Source organism: Rhopalosiphum maidis, chromosome 4 (assembly GCF_003676215.2).
Source record: "Rhopalosiphum maidis isolate BTI-1 chromosome 4, ASM367621v3, whole genome shotgun sequence".
NCBI lineage: Eukaryota > Metazoa > Arthropoda > Insecta > Hemiptera > Aphididae > Rhopalosiphum > Rhopalosiphum maidis.
In genome coordinates, this window is record NC_040880.1 from 6,622,547 (window position 1) to 6,644,841 (window position 22,295).

General features: G+C 26.9%; 3 protein-coding genes across 10 annotated transcripts; 1 reads left to right on the forward strand and 2 right to left on the reverse strand.

Annotated features, from left to right (window-relative positions):
* On the reverse strand, window positions 1-8,127 carry LOC113548516. Of its 5 annotated transcripts, none has more exons than XM_026949444.2 (3): window positions 6,867-6,982; window positions 2,738-2,900; window positions 1-659 (listed from the first exon to the last, which is right to left on the reverse strand). In XM_026949444.2, exons 2-3 carry the CDS (start codon window positions 2,826-2,828, stop codon window positions 292-294), a joined length of 459 nt encoding a protein of 152 aa, XP_026805245.1. In that variant the 5' UTR covers window positions 2,829-2,900; window positions 6,867-6,982; the 3' UTR covers window positions 1-291. The 5 variants fall into 5 exon arrangements, with proteins under 5 accessions (XP_026805245.1, XP_026805244.1, XP_026805242.1 ...); XM_026949443.2 differs by lacking the exon at window positions 6,867-6,982 and adding an exon at window positions 4,224-4,920; XM_026949441.2 differs by lacking the exon at window positions 6,867-6,982 and adding an exon at window positions 3,654-4,084.
* Window positions 8,128-8,233: 106 nt separating this feature from the next.
* LOC113549216 lies at window positions 8,234-10,332 on the reverse strand. Of its 4 annotated transcripts, none has more exons than XM_026950412.1 (4): window positions 9,993-10,315; window positions 9,782-9,887; window positions 9,024-9,180; window positions 8,234-8,734 (listed from the first exon to the last, which is right to left on the reverse strand). In XM_026950412.1, exons 3-4 carry the CDS (start codon window positions 9,109-9,111, stop codon window positions 8,406-8,408), a joined length of 417 nt encoding a protein of 138 aa, XP_026806213.1. In that variant the 5' UTR covers window positions 9,112-9,180; window positions 9,782-9,887; window positions 9,993-10,315; the 3' UTR covers window positions 8,234-8,405. The 4 variants fall into 4 exon arrangements, with proteins under 4 accessions (XP_026806213.1, XP_026806212.1, XP_026806211.1 ...); XM_026950411.1 differs by having other exon boundaries at window positions 9,970-10,315; XM_026950410.1 differs by lacking the exon at window positions 9,782-9,887 and having other exon boundaries at window positions 10,254-10,332.
* Window positions 10,333-18,238: 7,906 nt separating this feature from the next.
* LOC113549772 lies at window positions 18,239-21,225 on the forward strand. Its single transcript, XM_026951236.1, has 3 exons — window positions 18,239-18,381; window positions 19,895-20,105; window positions 20,523-21,225. The coding sequence occupies exons 2-3, from the start codon at window positions 19,897-19,899 to the stop codon at window positions 21,064-21,066; spliced, it is 753 nt and encodes a 250-aa protein (XP_026807037.1). The 5' UTR covers window positions 18,239-18,381; window positions 19,895-19,896; the 3' UTR covers window positions 21,067-21,225.
* The last annotated feature ends 1,070 nt before the right edge of the window (window positions 21,226-22,295 follow it).

The following is a 22,295-nucleotide window of genomic DNA, read 5'->3' on the forward strand; positions in this document are numbered from 1 at the left end:
TATTCTAAGTATGTTGAATACATGAATTATATTCTTGTTAAATATTAAATTACAAAAATCAACATTAAACCTTTGTAAAGTTCAATAAATAAATATTATATATACATTTGGCATAGATAGAGGTACGCGTAACATAAATGACATTCTACAGTACGATTCAGTATTATTATTTAATACTATGGTATAATAGGCATCAAAGTCCAAATAGCGAATTATAAAATCTCAATGCATACAATTTCGCATTCGGATGATGTATTGTATGAAAAATCTCGATCTCTTTGTATCATATAATCAATATGAATGGATAAAGCGAGATGTTGGACATGACCTCGCCATGCACTCTTCGTATGAAGGCGGTGGATCGTCGAGCAGAAATCTTGAAAACGAAGCGAAATTAGATGTATTAAGCTCCGCGTAATTTAAACTAGAACTCAATGGTACAGTTGTGGCTTGTGGAGTGGAAACGTTAATTCTAGACGATTGTGCAGCATTATGTGGCTGCCGAGGTTGAGCATACGACGGATTATAGATGTTTTCATATTCCAAATCGTTTAAGACATTTAATGGGATTGAGGAATTTTGTCGATTGCTGTTGATCGCGTGTCTGTCATTAGACATTTGAATTTGATTTAACTCGTCGTTTGATATTAAAGTATCATCTATAACAACATGTATCATTAATCATTAAATATAGAACAATATAGGTAATTATAGATTTGCTTTTGGTAATGCATACTGTATAGCAGCGTTTTTTTAACCGGGTGAGAGGGGGGTTGCGTAGGTCAAAAATAATAAAACACTTATTTCCAAAATAATATTTTTCATTCAAAATTGTATTATTGAACAGAAAAAATAATTGAACGCAATAGAGCACATAAGTGAAAAAACATGAGCGACGCGCGACTGCCATGTGTAAATTGAATCGTTTTATAACACACCAAAATAATCATTCGATTAAATGTAGATTGTAGAAATGAGATATATCATCAATAAATACGGGCACTCCACCGCTAAGGACTTTCCCAACGGAAATTTTAACTTTAAAAACTTTTATTGTTAAAATGTATACTTAATATAGATAGGAAGGGCGAAGATCCGATATTCCATTTTACGCTCCAAGGGTTATGGACATTTGCGCCCAAAATAAAAAACTTAACACCCTAATTTATAGCCCAAATACGCCCATTTGTTATGCAGCGTTGCCGTCAGTTATTGTTTAAGATGTTTTGAAAAAGTAAAATCGTACGTAAAATCAAAATTAATAATAATTTTAAAAATAATGATAAATACTACACAGCGTACATAAATAAATATTATTTATATTGCATTAAATTATAAATTAAGTTAGTAGTTTAAACTTTCTTCAGTTTCCGGATCATAAGTACCTATGACTATCTTTAATTTCGGTTAATTTCGTTTTTGAATCATTGGTTTTGACAAAATATGCACAACAGGCTTTTTTTTACACAACGCCAACTTACATATCTCCAGAAACAAGGTTTTTACTCACATGATATTTAAAATAACGAAAAATTAAACAAAGTTTTTGTTTACTTGAAATATTTATATAAAATTCCATTATATTATAGTAATACTCATTATTCATGTACTGATGCAGCTGACATAAAATACAACTGATAAATACATTTTTATATAATATAATCTTTATCGATTGGAATATTGTTTTCGATTAGCATGGGAAACGATAAAATATTAGTTTAGATTTTATAATGACACGCGCGGGCGTAGCTAGAATTTCAATCAGGGGGGGGGCAGTAGTGGCGCAACTAGAGTTCAAATCTTAGAGGTGCTACAATTATGAATTGCTTACAAAGTCGTGAAAGGGCTTTGCCCCCCACATCTCCCAACTTTACATAATCCCAGTATTTAGATTATACTGGTATTATATTCACAATATTATTTTTGGAAATAAATATGACACAATTCATTTTTTTTACTATAGTATTTGATTATTTTGATTGTATTACGTACTTTAGAATAAAGTGTCAAACATCATCTCTCTCAATTTTTATGATTAGAGCCTGGAAGTTCATGCATTTGCATATTTTTACTAAGTGCATCAAAAAGTTGCTGAATGAGATAACAAATTATAATCTAACGAGTTAAAAAATTAAATTTGAATGTACATATTTTTGCATATTTCGAGGTTTTTTAAAAAAATGTGCATACTTTAAAATAAAATTGCATTTTATTACATTTTAGTGTTATTAGTATTATGTACCCAATTTTAAATCATTAAAACTCAATTTATAAGGTGTAAGAAATATAATTTAGTTTGAAATTCAAGGGGAGGGTACTTCCCCCTCTGCCCAACCCTAACTACGCCCATGGTGACACGCCAATATACTCAACAAATGACAACGTTGCACGATTTTCACCTGATCTGAATCAGGCGCATATGGGCTATGATTTGGGGCGCAAATAGGCTACAATAAATGAGTTGCGCTGGGCGAAGTGATTGACCATATTTCCATATTTTATCTGTTTTGGGGGTCGCGAGACTAAAAAAGGTTAAGAAACGATGCTGTGTAGGTATCTAGGCAAGAACTACTAGTTATATCATACTATATTATATAGTTTTTCTGATACCACATTCGATTCTGATTTTAATTTTAAATTCTCAGAAGAATAACTAGGTGTAATATATTTGAACATTAAATAATGAATAATTTATAAGTAAATACTATAAAATGAAAATCTAATAATAAATTCATACCTGTAGTATGGCATGTTCGCCAAAAACACACAAAAAAAAATAAAAAAATAGTTAGTATATACAGCAATGCAAAAATATTTTCTTCTTTCATTGTCGAAGTCAGAAGCAGTCAATTAAAGGTTATTTTTCTATACATCCTCCGTGATAATTCTCTGTTGGCAATCTAATTTAAAAAACAAAATACAAATGATATTTTTGAAAATGTTAACGAAATATTAACAGTGCTTCTATAATTTACGATCTTATGGATTAGATGATTCACAATAATTAAATTTAATGTTTTTTATAAAACTATATAAATTAATATCAAACATAATACATTTTTCTCTATTAAACGTTGTACATATAGACTATAGCTAAACCGCTCTTAAACTCTACTAATAATATGTCACAATATTCAAAACCAAAAATTACATAATTTCGGATAATTAATTGAGAAATATATGAATGCGAGTAGGTTTATATCGGTTTGTAATAGTTATAAGAATAATATCAATAATACAAATAAATATTGTTTTGGCTCAAAAGTATATTATTTTAGTGATTATATAATAAAAAATGTAATGCTATATTGACACAATTAATATTTTTAGCCCTTTTGAGTCAATACTTTATATAAACGGAGCCGTGCCGGAGCGCCCGGAGTAAAATTAAAAATATTCGACCCTTCCATTAACACCTAACTTTTTAGCACCCCCTTACAATTTTTGCCCGGGGCACAGGCCCTCTTTCCCCCTCTACAGCATTGCTCTGTATATAAATATAAACAATATAACATTTCCTGACTATGCAATGACCCGTTATATAATGTATAATACAATTAATAATTAATATAGCCTTTTTTATCCAATAAGGATTATAAATTATATGATTACTGTTTTTAAATACTTAAAATAATAAATTATTGAATACTCACTATATTAGTGATACGAAGACAGACAAGCTACGTACACACATATGCTTAAACAATTATACAATATACACGTGTATAAATAATGGGGAAAAAAAACAGTAATAAGTGCATAATATTAATACACGCGACATTCAATCTGGCTATTAATGTGAGAGTCCGTATACTCACAATGATAATTAAAAGTAATATTGTACTATAATTTATCAAATTTCCATGCAAAAAAAAAATCCCACAAATAAGGTGAAATATTTTACGATAAAACAGATGATATGATAAGAGAACAAATATATTTGGGCGGCCAGATTAATATTACATTGCGTGAACATAATCAGTAAGGGGCAATGTCGATAACAAGTATGACGATTTTTAAAATTCACAATATAATATTAAATGTTGTGCGTGCGTATGCTGTTATAAATAAGCTGCTGTAGAGAATTAAATAATATAATGCCATTTACATTTATTTTTTATAACGTCGCAAACATTCTACTTTTGTTTAATTATGTAATATAATTTTTATAGTTTTATAAATATACATGGATTAATATTATAATAATATATCATTAATATTACATGTCTGGCATACAATTTCGCATTCGGATGATATATTGTATGAAAAAATTCGATCTATTTTTATCATATCATCAGTATGAATGGATTTAGCGAGATGTTGCACACCATGAACTCGCCATGCACTCTTCGTATGAAGGCGGTGGATCGTCGGGCGGAAATCTTGGAAACGAAGCAAAGTTAGACGTACTAAGCTCCGCGTAATTTAAACTAGAACTCGACGGTACAACTGTGGCTTGTGGGGTGGAAACGATAATTCTAGATGATGTTTGTGCCACATTATTTGGCCGACGAGGTTGAGTATACGACAGATTATAGATGTTTTCATACTCCAAATCGTTTAAGACATTTAATAGGATTGAAGAATTTTGTCGATCGCTGTTGATCGCGTGTCTGTCATTAGACATTTGAATTTGATTTAACTCGTCGTTTGATATTAAAGTATCATCTATTATAACAAAATGTATTATTAATTATTAAGTAGAGAACAATATAGGTAATTATAGATTTGCTATTGATAATGTATACGGTAAAGCGGCGTTTCTCAATTGTTGGGGGGGGGGGGTTAAGTAAATAATAATAAAACACTGATTTACAAAACAATACTTTTCATTCAAAATTTATTATTGAACAGAAAAAAAATAATTGAACGCAATTGAGCACATGAGTGAAAAAACACGAGCGACGCGCGACTGTCATGTGTAAATTGAATCGTTTTATAATACACCAAAATAATCAGTCGATTAAATGTAGATTGTAGAAATGAGATATCTCACCAATAAATACGGGCACACGACCGCTAATGGCTTTCCCAATGAAAATTATATTTTTATTGTAAAAATGTATACTTAATATTGACGTGGGGGGGGGGCGAAGTGATTGACCATATTTTATATCCGTTTTGGGGTTGCGAGACTAAAAGGGTTAAGAAACGATGCTGTATTGGTATCTAGGTAAGAATTACTAGGTATACTATATACTATATTATATAATTTTTCTGATACCATTTAATTTTGATTTTAATTTTAAATTCTCAAATATATTTGAACACTAAATAACGAATAATTTATAACTAAATACTATGAAATGAAAATCTAATAATAAATTCATACTTGTAGTACGGAATGCTTGCCAAAAACACCAAAAAAAAAATAAAAAAATTATTAGTAAATACAGGAATATGATATTATTTTCTTCTGTCATTTTAGAAGTCAGAAGCAGTCATTTATATGCTATTTTTCTATACATCCTCCGTGATAATTCTCTGTGTGCTATCTAATTTAAAAAACAAAATACAAAAAATATTTTTGAAAATGTTAACGAAATAACAACAGTTCTTTTATAATTTACAAACTTAAAGATTAGATGATTCACAATAATTGAATTAAAGTTGTTTATAAAACTATAAACGAACATTAAACATAATACATTTTTCTTTATTAAACGTTGCACATATAGACTATAGCTAGACTGCTCTTAAACTAAATCATGGCGTTTACATTTTGTTAGATGAACCGTTGAAATAAGCTTACCTACACTATAAATAATACCACAACAATTACTTAAAAAATGTTCGTATAAAAAATCGTAACTTGTTGATTATTTTCTCCATTATTTAATTTACATTATTTAAATAAATCGATTCATAATATTAAGATTGTATGTAGGATTTTAAAATTTCATGAAATTTATTTTCTTGAAATATTTCATTTCAATGAAAAATAAAGTATAAATTATTATATCTTAAAGTTTATAATCACGTCAACTCGCAAGTGAAAATTTTCAAAAGCTGATTTATTGTGTGAAACAAAGAAAATATGTATAATAAATAATAATAACCAATAACCAATAAGGACCCAATTAATAATACAAGTGATAAATATCAAAAATATATAGTGTATATTTTTGCATATTTACTATCAATATTTTCTGTATATAATCAATATATTATTTCTAATCAACTATAACCGGATACATTTAAAAAAAGAAAAAATATTTTTCAATATTTCATTGAAAGATTTCAAAAAGAGTGAAATTTTCAATTTTGAAATATTTTAATTGAAACATTTCAAATTTAGAACCCTAGTTGTATGTGAACTCCGAGCTTAAAAACATGTAATGCTTGCATGATCGCTGGGCTCTTAACGTATAAAATAATATTGATGATGACCGATCAGCTTAGGACGTTAATCAGTTGCCCCCAACGGTTGTTTTTGACATTTTAAAAATGTACCAGTTGCCCTCAACCAATTGTCCTCACATATTATTATAATATTAAAATTGTAATGCTATATTGACACAATTAATATGTTTAGCCCTTTTGAACCAATATTTTATATAAACTTAAATTAAAAATATTCGACCCTTCCATTAACACCTAACTTTTTAGCACCCCCTTACAATTTTTGCCCGGGGCACAGGCCTCCTTGCCCCCTATACATCACAGCTCTGTATATAAATATGAATAATATAACTTTTCATGACCACGCAATGACCCATTGTATATAATTCAATTATAAATTAATATAGCCTTTTTATTCAATAAGGATTATAAATTATATGATTACTGTTTTTAAATACTTAAAATAATAAATTATATGATTACTGTTTTTAAATACTTAAAATAATAAATTATTGAATACTCACTATATTAGTTATATGGAGACAGACAAATCACTTACACACATAAACTTAAATAATTATACAATATACACATGTATAAATAATGGGAAAAAAACAGTAATAAGTGCATAATTAATACACACGACATTCAATCTGTCTATTAGAACTAATATATAATAATAAAAACTATTGTGGGAGTCCGTAGGCGTATACCTAATATAATAATTAAAAGTAAAATTTTACTATAATTTATCAAATTTCTGTGTAATAAAAAATCTCACAAATAAGGTGAAATATTTTACGATATAAGTATATAACAGATGATATGACGAGAACAAATATATTTGGGCGGCCACATTAATATTACATTGCACGAACGTAATCAGTAAGGAGCAATGTCGATAACAAGTATGACAATTTTTTAAAATTCTCAGTATAATATTATTATATTACGCATAATTATAAATTTTGTGTGTGTGCGCTTGTATAGAATGTAAGCTGTTGTAGAGAATTAAATAATATAATGTTATTTACATTTATTTTTTACATCGACGCAAACAGTCTACTTTTGTTTAATTATGTAATATAATTTTTATAGTTTTATAAATATACATGGATTAAAATTATAATAATATATTATTAATATTAAATTTCTGGCTCAAGAAATATTATAATTTTAATAATTATTTAAAGTATGATGTGTTTAATATTCAAAATATTAATTATGAGGTACTCACTATACATTAAGTACTCGACAGTACGGAGACAGGTCATCAGCCGCTTTCAAAGTCTGTATAAAATTCACAAATTCACTACTCACTAGGTACTTACATATTATATAAATAATAATATACAAAAATAATGAGTGATATACTTCACCGTTATACATATAATATATATAGTTCAAATATTAGAGCCAATACAATGACAAATATTGTTATTGGAGTACATGTACAATTATTTATTTTTTTTTTTGAAAGTACAGGTTGGTAGTCTAATGGTTACATTACATTATTAAGTACATTGTTGATGTTTGAATATACAATTATAAATATAGACAGTACTTAATAACAAAATTAACAAAAATGTTTAATGAACAACAAAGAAAACATAAAATATAATATATTATAGGATACAGTAAGTTAATAAGAAGAGTGAGACAGTTCAGTATTGGTAATAATTATATAATAATAATTAAAAAGAAAAAATTGACTTCTTGTAAGTTAAATATCTATATGTGACAGGAGAGAATAAATGTTTTTGGGTGAACTCGGTAAATTCATTATAAAAAGTGTTGGCGTAATGAGTCGCAAGAAAAAATATATAAAAATGAACCATAATATGATTATTATTATTATTTTTATATTATATTATATCAAAAATAATCACAATATATACGTTACAAATAATTATTATTTGTGTGTGTGTGTGTGTGCGATGAATTAAAAAATTGCAATACATATAACATTAAATTCACATTCTAAGTTGTATGAAAAATCGCGCTCACTTCTTACCATATATCATCGACATAAATGGCCACTAACGAGGTGTTCGATGTGAAAGTCACCACGCCCTCGTCGTCTCGTCGTATGAAGGCGGTGGATCATCGAGCGGAGATCTTGAAAATGGAGCGAAATTAAATGTATTAAGCTCCGCGTAATTTAAACTAGAACTCAACGGTACAATTGTGGCTTGTGGTGTGGAAACGTTAATTCTAGATGCTTGTGCAGCATTATTTGTCTGACGAGGTGGTGTATGCAACGCGTTATAGTCGTTATAGATATTTTCATAATCCAAATCGTTTAAAACAGTATTTAATGGCACTGAATCACTTTGTTGTAGGTCACTGTTATCGATGCTGTTATCCGTTTGAATTTGATTTGAATTAGGTTCTATAACAAAATTAACTACTATTGCTGGTTAAAATATTTAATTATTTTTAAATATTTTAATGTAATAGGTAGCTCTAGGTAAGAACTATACTATAAGAATATAATTTTATAGTTTTTATGATAAAATTCATTTTTTATGTATTCATTAAATGTTAGAACAAGAACTATAATTATTATTGAACACCAAAAAAATCAATTATATGTCTTTTTTATTATTTATAGAATAATTATAATTAGGTATCTATTACATAAAATAAAAAAAAATAATATATTCAATATTCATACTTACCTAAACTGCCTAATTGCAGACAAAACCAACATATAAATACAATAATTGTTAGAATATACAGCACCGTAATAAGCTTATTTTCAAACATTGTGGAAATCAAAAGTAGTCAAATTATATGTTATTTTTGTCTATACATCTTGAGGTAATTATCCAATTTCTAAAATACATAACATAAATAACAGTTTTCAAAATTTTAATGAAATATCAATATTCTTATTAGCATTTTTATAAATTTCAAACCAATATATACGAGACAGAATGCTAGTAAAAGAGTATGTGTGTATAAAAATATTAAATTGTAATAATAATTAAATTTTTACTAAAATGTCACCTTATATAAAAAAATATATTTTTCTTATTTTTATGCAAAATATGGTGCACCTAAAAGATAAATGTTGTCTTTATAAATCATAAAATACGAAAATATTTTAAAAAGTAAAATAATGTTGTTTAGATTATTGAACATTTATAAACTGAATTTTGATATTAACTTATTAACTTATTTACTCATTAATATTCGTGATGGATGTTTTTATATCTTATAATTCATTACCTGGCGATATTTCGTTTTACATTGTTACTAGTAATACCTACATTGTTAACGTAATATAATATTCAGAATAAATAAAACCAAAAATAATCAGAGTAATTATTACGTATAAACACCGTGTTAACTATTTTAATCAAAAAGACTATATAATAAAAACTTAAATAACGATATTAAATAACTAGTCAAATGATAATCGTTTAGAACGTACTTAAAATAATTACTTTCAGAGTTTTGATTAGTTTTAAATTATTCTAGACTAAGCTACGGACCAACACCCCGTCCAAAGTATAAACCAAATCCGGGAAACTATGGAGCTGGAATATTAAATTAACACATTTTTAAATTGAAAAAACACCATACTGTAAAATGTCAATCGTGTACAACATATTTACTAACGAAAAAACAATAAATAGATTTACGATAAGTTAATTATTATCGACGATAAAATAATATTTCGGAATATTAGCGGAATGTATATTAAATGCACATCTGTAGTGATCGCTGTGTAGGACACTGCGACCGTTAACACATTAATTATTTAACGACGTATTACGTTCCCAGTTAGCTTGATATGGTTGTGAGAAAGCGAGTAGTTACAGAACACTTGTGTTTTGAAGTATGAATAAGTTACAATCATTTATTAACAAGTTAAGACAATAAATCAAATAAAAATAACTAACCACTATGAGTGCCATGTAAAAATTACTAGTACTGGGAATCACTAAGTCACTCGCGACGAATGTGTCTGTGACAAATTCCACAACGAGCAATACTGTTACAAAAAAAGATTAATATCCAGTCTAGCACTGCGGCAGTCGTTATCGTCGAATTGATATTCCACTGCGACGATGATAATGAATACCTACGTAAAATTATATTGTGTTTCATATTACTTAAACATTATTTAAAACATATAGATTAAGAAAAATATTAAATATGCTTAATATGCGTTTGAAAATTTAATGAAATAAGCACTTTTCTTAAAATTGAAAAAATGTGCGTTATAAATTTTTGATTTTTTTAACCTACCTTCGTATAGTTCAGATTTCTATCTTAGTCTGCTTTACATCGAGAGCATATACAACATTATGCAACTCCTACAACATTCAAATCCTGTTGATAAGTTTAAAATCATTTGGGACTAAACTGCTGATCGTCTTATCCTAAATGCGCGTACTAAATTCTGGAAACTATGGCACTGGAATCCTGTCCTGTTTTGGCGATAGGTATTGAATTGTTTTAATAATTTTCATATAAAGCGATACATTTTAATCTATATTAATTTTTTGGTCGATGTCCTATGCATTTAGTATGGAAAATAGTACGACTTGCTTTAAGATAAGTTATAGTTCATTATGAAATAATATAAAGCAATATGGTACATTTTGACTTTTAGCAACTGCTTAAATCTTATAGTTATATTATAGAAAATAGCACGTTTTGAACCAATTACCAATTGTCCAGTTTTATGATCGATATACTAGACAAATACATCTATATAGAAAAATCGATTGTTAATTCGTATTCCCTAACATACTCGTATTAACCATAGAATTGATGTAAGCATTGATGATATCTAACTCGATTGTAAATTGTAATAAAAATTGTGTTAGTACATTTTGAAATATTACCCTTTATTTATTATTAAACATTATTCTCGCACTTCATCAAAAAATTAATAAACAATTCAATTTTAAGAAAAAATGTTTTTTTCAGATAAACAAAAGAATACGACATTATAAATGAAAGACGGTTCTCACCAGCATAGTATCAAATAAACAATTTTAAAGTCGAAGTTTTATCAAACAGGGTAGGACGTGTATTCTACTAGGTTAAATCATAGTGGTGGATACCGTTTTCTTTTCAAAGAAACTTGTAATACATCGGCGTTTATATTTATTTTATACACTAAGTGTATTGTATACATACTAGTGTATGAGTATTTAAACTTAACGTATACAGCGATTTTACAAATTACCTATCTATATGTTTATTAGTCATAAATCATAATATATTCATTATTCATTACTTATAATCAATCCCAATATTAAATTTAATGAATCTTAAAAATTAAACATATATTTTACAAAAATTATTATCAGTTATCAAAACTATATATCCAATATAAAATAGTGAGCTAATATCATTGAAGACTAAAGTGATGCAAAAAATTAAATATCTGCCTGGGATAATGTAATTCTTAGTAATATTATAAGGTATTAGATATTGAAAAAATCTAATTATTGTAACAAAAAAAAGTATTTTGCTTGATATTAAATTTAATGAATGTTGACATTTATATTCAATTGTCTATAGTTTATTCCGAGCAATCATGTCTAGCTAGTATTATTTGTAAATAAATATTGATAATCTTATTATAATAAAACAAGAATTAGACTAATTGATTAGTAAGATTGACTATAACAATTTAATATTAGGTATAAATGTAAGATAGGTCATTGCCTGTAAAAACCATTTACTGAACCTCGGTGCATACAATTTTAGGTTTAGACAACGCCGTATGAAAATATTCACTTCTTAGCATTATCGTTGATATAAATTAATAATATTAATTGATTCTCGTATTTTCCTGATTCACTTGTGAATTAGCGAGGTGTTTGACCTGAAATCATCAAGCACCTACTCGTCCTATGAATGCATAGTGGATCGTCTAGCGGAGATCTTTTAAACGAGTTCACGTTAGACGTATTAAGCGCCTCATAATATAAACCAAAATTTAACGATACAATTATGACTCGTTGAGTGAAAATATAAATTTTAAAAGTCGTGCAGCATTTATATATTATGTCTGACGTGGTCCGTTTTGCTACGGTACATACATGATTTCATACTCCAAATAATTTAAAACATTATTTAATTGCACTGAACAACTTTGTTGGTCACGGTTAATGCTAGTTAAGGGTCTGGCCAATATCCATTTGAATTCGATTTTATACTTTAGATTCTAAAACAAAATTAATTATTAATTATTATATTAAACAGAGAACAATTAATACATAATTATTAATTATTAATTTTTATTTACTCATATAAAATTATAATATATACAGTATATGTATAATGTATAATGTATATAGCTACGAATTATAATATTACTGCACTGTAGTTTATAGTTAAAATCGTTAAATATTTAACACAATAACTATAATTTATTTATTTTTTTAATGATGTATTACAGTGAAAAATGTCTATACTTTTTAAGATGATGAGCGTTTAATATTTAAAATAGACAACCGCTTAATATTGTACTGTCATATTATATACAATATATATAACAGTTTATCAAATTACTTATAACTTCAAACAAATTTTCATACCTGTAATTTGTCTAAAATACGAGTAACTTTTGATAGCTACCGATTTTCGGTCAGGCAACACCCATCAATTAGATAGGTTTTCGTCGTCAGTTTTCGTTTACAACCATCGGCAATGACCAAAAAAATGTCTACCGTGTTAATGTCGACAAAATCCGAGCTAAGTTGTTGTTTGAATAATAAAATAACGATCCCTAGAGCTTGTCGATCAAAACCAATAAAGCCACCGTGGGCAGAAGTCCGCTACCTAAGATTATTCTTATTTAAAACGAATGGAACGGCATTCATAATATTATATATAGTAGGTATTTACTTTTTGTTTACATATTGACCATCTCATAACGATTAAATAATCATAAATAAGAAATATAGAATATAGTAATTTAATATTATAATGTGATTGGAATAATTGTTTATTGAACAATCAACAAATTACAAAACCTCGGAGCATACAACACTTCGGATTTAGATAAAGTTATACAAAAATATTGTTCACTTCTTATCATGTCGTCGGTATGAGTAGAAATAAATTAATATTTTCCAAGTTTTCTGGTAAATTAAGGATCCAAGATTTTGACCATGCACTCGTCATATGAAGGCGGTGGGTCATCTTCCGAATAATTTACACCGGAACTCAACGGAACTAATGTGATTTGTGAAGATGTTATATTAGTCCTGGATAATTGTGTTGTTGTAGGAATTTGAATATACATATTTCCATTATCCATTTGAATTTCATTTGAAGGATTTGATATTGTAGATCCTAAAACAACATCAATTATCAGTTTTATTTAACAGATAATTATGTATTTCCATATTTATTATTTGCAGATATAATATAAAAAATTGTTATAAAAGTAATAATATTATTATTAAATAGTTTTTCTAACACAATTAATTTCTAATTCAATCATTTAGTTATTAGGACAATAATTACATTTTATAAGCACCAAATAACGAAGTAATCATATGTATTTAATATTTATAGAATAATAAAAAAAAAAAAATTATAATATTTTCTCCTAAAACTAACTCTTACGCTATAAATGACATAATGACTTTAAAATTGTGAGAAAAAAATGTATAATATAGGTACTTATTTTGGCCATTTTGGGATCTAAATGTGAATTTTCTATGTAAGAATTGTGCTACGTAGTTATGGAATAAATCTGTGTACATGGGTTTCAGTAATTAATATTAAATAATATGAAATGAAAATAAAATTAATTATTCATACTTGGTTTACAAATTTTCCGAAAAGATGCAACTATAAGATACATTATTAGAAAATACATCAACGTAATAATTATGAATTCTTCATTCATTGTCGAAAACAATCAATTATATGTTTTTTCGTCTATTCATCCTCTGTGGTAATTCTCTGCTTGCTACCTAATTTAAAAAACAAAATATAAACATTGTACTTGAATATTATAATGAAATACCAACACACTTGTTAACATTTTTTTTTTTTCAATTTACAAATCTAATATTTGGTTAAATCACAATAACTAATTATATACTAATGCCATAAAAACATATAATATTTCTATTAAAATTGAAACTATAACTTAACCACTCTTGAGTCTTTGCATTTATAATTTTGTAGGAAAACCGAAGAAAACAGAAATATTAGCTTACCATAATTTACTGAAAATGGTAATTAGACTAAATATATAGGTAATGTGGTATTTTCAATTATATATTTATTGGTTATTCATCATAATATAGGTAGTTGTTACTTATAATTTATTATATTCAATATTAAATTCGATTAATGTTGACAACATGACTCAATTTTTTATTCTATATTTTTACATAATATAATGTTTATTTTTATTCAAATATTTACGGACATGGACCAATTACACCTAACACAAAATTTTCGTTTAGGGTTAGTATAACAATAATCGATGCATAAAAAAATAATTATATACGCAATTGGTAAACTTCCGTATTTAACATCATATAATAATAATAATGATAAAAAAGTAGGTGAGAGGGTAAGTGGATACCACTTTGCTGTAATCGTACTTAAATAAGGTCTTAAGGTGTCGAGTGGATCACTATTACAGGTCTGTTAAATTGGACTCGAATACGAAAAACGACTCTGAGCGGAAACAGTCTATCAGCCTATATCACCAAAAGTGATATGTTTTTTAAATATAACTAGTAATTAATTTTACTTTTAGTAAAATGGTAGATTAATGTAATTGTTTTTAAAATATTGCATTTATTATATTATTAGTATTTAGTGTTTAATTGCCTATTATAATAATACATATATATATATATATATATATATGCCATATTATATCAACCCATATAACTCAAAAGGTTTTATATCTAATATTTATATTTTATTTTAATATTTACCATAATTTATGAATAATAATAATAAAAAAAAATACAAAACTTTAGAGCATACAATATTGGGTTCAGTAAATGTTAAATGAAAATATTGTTAACTTTTTATCAAATTTGTATCTAGCTATTTAAGTTTAAAATGATCATAAATTAATATTTTCCTAATTTGTTAGCAAATTATAAGGATCTGTGATTTCGAACATGCATTCGCCATATGAAGGCGGTGGGTTAATTTAAATCAGAATTTAATATTACACGATTTATGATAAAATGATAATAATAATAATTAAGATTAATGTTAATATATTTCCTATTTATACCACACATACGTCACATAATCGTTCTTCGGAAAGTCTTTATTGGCTTAAAGTTAACAACAATAATATACAACGACTATTATAATAGGCTATAGAAATATACAATATAACTCATTTTATGTTTTCGACAATAATTAATTCAATCCACAATATTTACTAATAGTAAATTACTTAAATAGCAATATAAATAATATATCATAAAATATACTTAGCAATATAAGGCAACAGACCGTCTCCGCTCAGAATTGTTTTTCGTATACAATGATTTATCATTGAATCAAAACTTAACACACCCATAGCGGTGGATTAGTATTTGATTGTGTGTAGTTTTTATTGTACCAAGCTGCACACATTTATTGTATCTTATATCATTACACAAAACACTAGAAATAAAGTTTACCAGAAAAGATTTTAAAGTATTATGAAGTCCATATCTACCTGTAAAATAAACGACATAAGAATATAAGTACAGTACACACTGCACTTATGGGGGTCGAAATTATTAAAAAACAATGTTAACGTTGTACAATATGTGAAAAAAAGAAAGGAATGTGTACTTTTATTTCTATTTAGTTACTATATCACTCCCACTGCAGAATATTGTACACTTATCGTCGTTTCTAAATTATTTTTAAACACGTACGTACCTCAAACTTTCTTTTGATTTCTGTTAATTACTGTATAAACGCTATGTTAAAATAGTTGATTAACACGACCGTCACGGATAAGTTGAACGCGCAAATTGATTTATCATTGTACATATTTTATTTAGTATTTTATATTGCGTATACTTAAAACAATGTACGGATTAGATCATTTTTGTATAAAATGGCTGTACTTACCTACACATTGGAACGCAATCATTTTTAATAATTAAATAACTGTCGTACTATTATAGGTGTACATTTACATGGTTATGTAACTGCCCATAGGTTTTTTCTGAGTTTAATTAAATCATTTCAAAACTACAAAATTGTTTACTCCCGTTAACCAATAAATTAGACAATTGTTGTTGTACGAGTGTAGCTTGTACAGATATATTATGTGATTATAGTTTTATATTTTATAATAATCTGCACATTTATTTAATATTTAAATCGTAAAGAAAAAAAACACGATGGTCGTGTAACAGTGTGCGGGGAATTCTAGAACGCTGTCTGAATAGAGCTGAGCATAAACATCGTACAATAATGATCAAACCTCAAAACTTCATAGGAAATAACAATTCTTCCTTGGATAACACTATAATACCACGTAATTAAAAATACTTGGATCACGTTGCATGTATCATGGAGGCGTCTATAAGCTCTGGAAACGTCTTATAAGTTAAAGTAATCAATAATGAAAGTTTTTATTTGGTTTATATCTCTTTTGTTTAATATTTTTTAAACCGTTTTATCATAATGTTATAGATTATTTATGTATAGAACAAAAATACGAGTTTGTGACCATTGTAATGATTCTAGATTGATATTTCTTAAAATTCAATTTTTTTTTATATACATAAATAATTTTAACAACTTTTAAATTTCAAGTACCTAGGTAAACTCGTTTATTTTTTGGTACTATTTAATAAATGTAGAAAATATAATTGCAAAGTACAGTGACTAGGAATGTGGACATTTTATTAGTGTTTTTTTAAAGTTTAAGTGATAAATATGTATTATCAACAAAATTGTGAATTAAAAATGTATACAACATAATATTACGGCGTAAAATAGAACATCCATTTCAGCTGTATCATTTTAAATTAGTAATTTAAAAGTATTAAAAATATTTATTGATAATCGCTTGCTATCTCTAAGTAGGTACCTAATGAATGACGTTACCATATGACCATATATCTGTTTATCGTAATGGATTTAATGAGCAAAAAAAAAAAACCGTAGAGAAGTGAGTATACACCGTATATCCCCTCAACAACCAATAAACCATTAATTATATTGTAATTATAACAAATATAATATATGTAACATACATACAAATAAAACAAGACGTATTATACTCTGTTCCAAAAGAAAACAATAACCTTTTACGCATTGTGAATTTGTGAATCAAATATTTAGCAAGTCGAGAACCATAATATAATATGATTACTTTGTCACCGGGTAACTGATGAGAGACTTGCAGTACCTACGAAAATCAATCAACTGAAAAAAAAATAAAAAACAACTGGTTATTCCTTTTTGGAATAGAATATACATTAAAAATGATAATTGATCATTTTTAGCCCAATATTTTTAATGTTGAAATGATACCAACTCAACCGTAAGATAACCGTCAATAAAAACCAATAACCGCCCCATTAATCACTGATGAAGGAAACGATTTACATTGTTTGGTCACGTAGGAACTCACCAGTAATTGTGACAATATGGCGCAAAGCGTGTGATCTATTTCGTGTGCCGCCAGAGACAAGGGATTGCCCAATGAGCATCTCCGTCGTCGGGGAGAAAGCCGATTTCTCTGAAGACGCGGAGGCCTGTGATGAAGCCGCCTGCGACACTGGCAGGCTTGAACACGTCATCTTCTCTCATCAGTGCAGGCGCACCACTCTTTTGAGCAACATCTCTTTCAAGCGTGCATGAGCACCAACCATTTTAATAACATCTCCTTCAAGAGTGCACGAGCGCCATACACACCCACCACACCGGAGACTGCGAGCGATAACTGGACCTTTTTCATTTCAACGAAAGAAATCAGTGTTGTTTTTTATTTGGATTCGTGTGATTAACACCTTCTATTTTTATTAAGACAACTACAGCTTAGCGAATTCAACAGCGAATAAGGTAAGGTGTATGAGCATCATTTTATTTGCGTTAATTTGCATAATCTGCTTTTCTACGTTTTATTACTACGGTGTATTTGATCACATTCTCGAATCACGCTCTCGAGAGCCCTCCGACGATCAGGAGGAAGGTAATAACGTAAATTTAAATAACTTTAATATTTACATTTGATAGGAAACTATATACTCCAACACTTGTAAGTGTGGGGAAAAGGTTCTACAGATTCGACATTTATTCAAGGCTGTGTTCCTTGTGTCTGTCACTTTAGATTTATTATACACGTACACGTTAGGTTGCACACCACCAATCATCACACCAAAACTACTTATATCATTTATTTTTTATTTATTTTATTTTTGCGTTATTACAAATTAATATTAATTAATTAATAATAATAATAATAATATTAATTAATTATTAATTAATTAATGATAAAACATGAATCATAGATGCACGATAGTGGAAAGTATTTGATTAATAATATTATTAAGAATAGATGAAAAGTAATAATTAATCTATCAAATAATAATATAATTTAAAAATTTAAAAAACAAATCGAAAAATATAGGTAAAATATCAATAAGAGTTTTAGAATTACCCAATTATTTCCTAAACAAAATTTACACAAATTATAAAACTGACTATAATATAATCTTAAAAATGATTTATTATTTATATCTATGGATATTACCAATGCTCCTACAACTGGTTTTATTGTAAAAAACAACAACAATAAAACATTATAATGATTTATTTTTATTTTTAAATTAATGATTAATTTTCAGTTACCCGTGATGATTAAGGTTAGTATGGATAGAAACGGGTAAAATTATTGTTTATCGACGGTCTAGACACAGTATTGATGAAATATTATTAATATTACTTATAATTTGACACATCACGTGTTTTAGTTAGCTTATTATCTTGATACAATAATCAATGATGGAATTAAAACAATTATCGTATTTAAAATGTATATTAATGTACTATGTAGACTCACTGTAGTGGTATAAAAGACTATAATAATTTTTTCAGACAAAAAAAAATTAAAATATTAATAATTCAATATTGTGGTATTAAATTATTGGGTAATACTGGTACTGTGAGGTTATATTAGTTAGCTTTTTGAAAACTTTTTATTTTATTAGACTTGTATATCTTAGAATTTTCTTGTTCCAGAAAAAGTTTTATTTGATTCACAAGACTCAAATAATTCAGTTACTTAATTTCACTTAGGTATTTTACACATGTAATTTTATTTTATAAATAGCAGTTATGTAACAAAATATTATGAGTAAGGTATAGGACAGGTAGATACTAATATCCAACTGGTTTTGACTGATGCCCGTGCACTAATGTACTATTAACATTGCTAATATAGTTACATCGAACTGGCATCGAACAATTAATGTTGTTGAACAAAAGGTCACTGGATCTATGTTTTATATCACAATACTTAAGTTCTTAACTCGCAATAGTTTTTAATTGTTTGATTTTTTTATTTTTTGTTTAGATATGTCCAAAAAGGTAGCTCAAGATCCTAATAGCTTCAGGATTCAGCCGATAAAACGTGAGCCACAAAATATACTACCCAAACTTAATGAATACATCAAACAAAAACACGATATTGTACATGAACATAACGTTAAACAAGAACATGTTGACGAATCTACAGAATCTAAGCTTTATTATAATAGGAATGACAGTCAATCTACTAATCAGTAGTAAGTATTTTAATGTTTTAACTTCATGAATAATCCTTGCTGATTCTTATTGTCTTGTGAATTATGGTTATCAAAAATTGCTAGCTTTCATTTATGTCGTTTCCACATAAACTTTCTTTAAATACATTAAAATATCAATACCAATATTGTCCTCGTTTATCTTAACTAATATTATATAATTAAGATTTTTTATAATAAAAAGTCATTTAAATACACAAGATTATATGAGAATACATAGGGCATTATATTGTCTTGAAAGTTATTAAATTTATAACAATACATTATATAATTTTATAATAACGAGATAAAATGAATATGTTCATAGTAAAAATTAATTCATTTTACTTAAGACTTTATGAGTTATAAAAGTTAATATTAAAATGAATTATTAATTTATTTATTACTTTATTGTTTCAGTTATACGAAAGACTTTAAAAATACTAAAGCAAATATTAAATTTCAAATAAATACTAAAGTGGATGTATTTAACGATTCCGAGTATGAAAGTTTTTTTATGCGTGATAACAGTTATGTGCCATCGGTTGCGTCCTCAACATATTATAACATTAACTCGCACATTGAAAACAAACCTACGAATTTCAATCTTAAAATTGAATCCTCAACTGAAACTTATATGCCAACTAAACACAAAGTGATTAAGTCTGAGCAAAAAAAAAATCAGACAAAAAATGAAGTGAACGTAATTGACAATGCTGTATTTGAAAAACACGTTATTCATAATGACAAATTTAGGCCATCAGTTGAGTCTACGACATATGACATTGAGTCACACGTTGAAATAAATCCTAGAAATTTGAATATCAATCATAACATTAATGCTTCGACTAAGACTTTAAAACCGACTAAACACAAAACGGTTACATACGAAAATAATACTCAAATAAAAACTGAAATAGATATAATTGACGATACAATGTATGAAAGTTTTTTTTATGTGTGATGACAATTATGTGCCATCCGTTGTGTCCTCCAAATATTATGGCATCAACTCACATATCAAAAACGATCACAACAATAATTGCCATCTCAACATTAAAGACTCAACTAAAACTTTTATTCCAATTAAAAAAAAAATCGAGAACATTAAAAGAAAATTCAGAAAAACCATACAAATGCTATATTTGTAATACGTTTTTTTCGTGGAAAGGAAATATGAAAATTCACATGGAAGTTCATACGGGAGAAAAACCTTACCGATGTTTCGTTTGTAATAAATCTTATGCTCGATTATCAACTTTATATGCACACAAAATTATTCACGAATTCCATAAACCATTTAATTGTGCTATATGTAAAAAATCATTTGCACAGAGATCAAAATTAAAAACCCACATAAATGATAAGCATATAAAATTGTTATGATTGTATTATTATAGTACAGTAGACAATATATGTTTGTTAAAGGAGAGAAAAGACGATAGAAAAAATTATGATGAATAAGTTATTTTTTCCATTCCCTTTAATTTGTATTTCACATTTATCTTAGTCTTAATTATACCTAAACATTTTAAAAACTAAATTACACATTTCCATTTATCAGTTTTCAATAAGTATAAAAATAGGAACAATGATCGAGATTTGAAAAGATATAATTATTTAAAATTGGTATTCGTCTTTATTTGTTTACATAAAAAATATGTCCAAAATTGAGAATGTGACTAATGATTGCGAATAATAAAGAAAACCATTGTAATTTTGTTCATAAGTATTTAATTTGAAGATTTGTTTTTTTTTTTTTTTTTTTAATATATTTGTAGACATTTAAATAATATATGCCATATTTTTAATAATTATTACAAAAATAGTCATATAATATGTAACCAGTGACAACTATTTAAATAAACAAAAAAAAAAAATATGCAATTTTCATGTGACAAAACTAAATTCATGCAACCCCAAACGAAAAATAGAGGTTGAAATAATAAGCCCCCTCAAGTCTCGAGAAATCTGTTGATGACTTTTATTCAAAACTATCAAGTTATTTAAAAGTTACACAATCACAATAAGTGCATAGAAAAATATATATTTAAAGATAGGTAATAATTAATAACTATAATAATATCTGCTATTTTTAATTAATTTAATTAATAAATAATAATTATAAAATGTTGTTACAAATCTTAAAAGAGTGGTTAGTAATTCATACTTAATAATAGTATCTACATTATA

Bases quoted from the DNA above. Each gene is read 5' to 3' on its own strand.
- LOC113548516 (XM_026949444.2), bottom strand. From the start codon at position 2,828: ATGAAAGAAGAAAATATTTTTGCATTGCTGTATATACTAACTATTTTT. The intron at 660-2,737 runs GTATGAATTTAT...ATGTTGTTATAG, and splicing joins GCGAACATGCCATACTACAG to ATGATACTTTAATATCAAAC.
- LOC113549216 (XM_026950410.1), bottom strand. From the start codon at position 9,111: ATGTTTGAAAATAAGCTTATTACGGTGCTGTATATTCTAACAATTATT. The intron at 8,735-9,023 runs GTAAGTATGAAT...ATTTTGTTATAG, and splicing joins TCTGCAATTAGGCAGTTTAG to AACCTAATTCAAATCAAATT.
- LOC113549772 (XM_026951236.1), top strand. From the start codon at position 19,897: ATGTCCAAAAAGGTAGCTCAAGATCCTAATAGCTTCAGGATTCAGCCG. The intron at 20,106-20,522 runs GTAAGTATTTTA...TTATTGTTTCAG, and splicing joins AGTCAATCTACTAATCAGTA to TTATACGAAAGACTTTAAAA.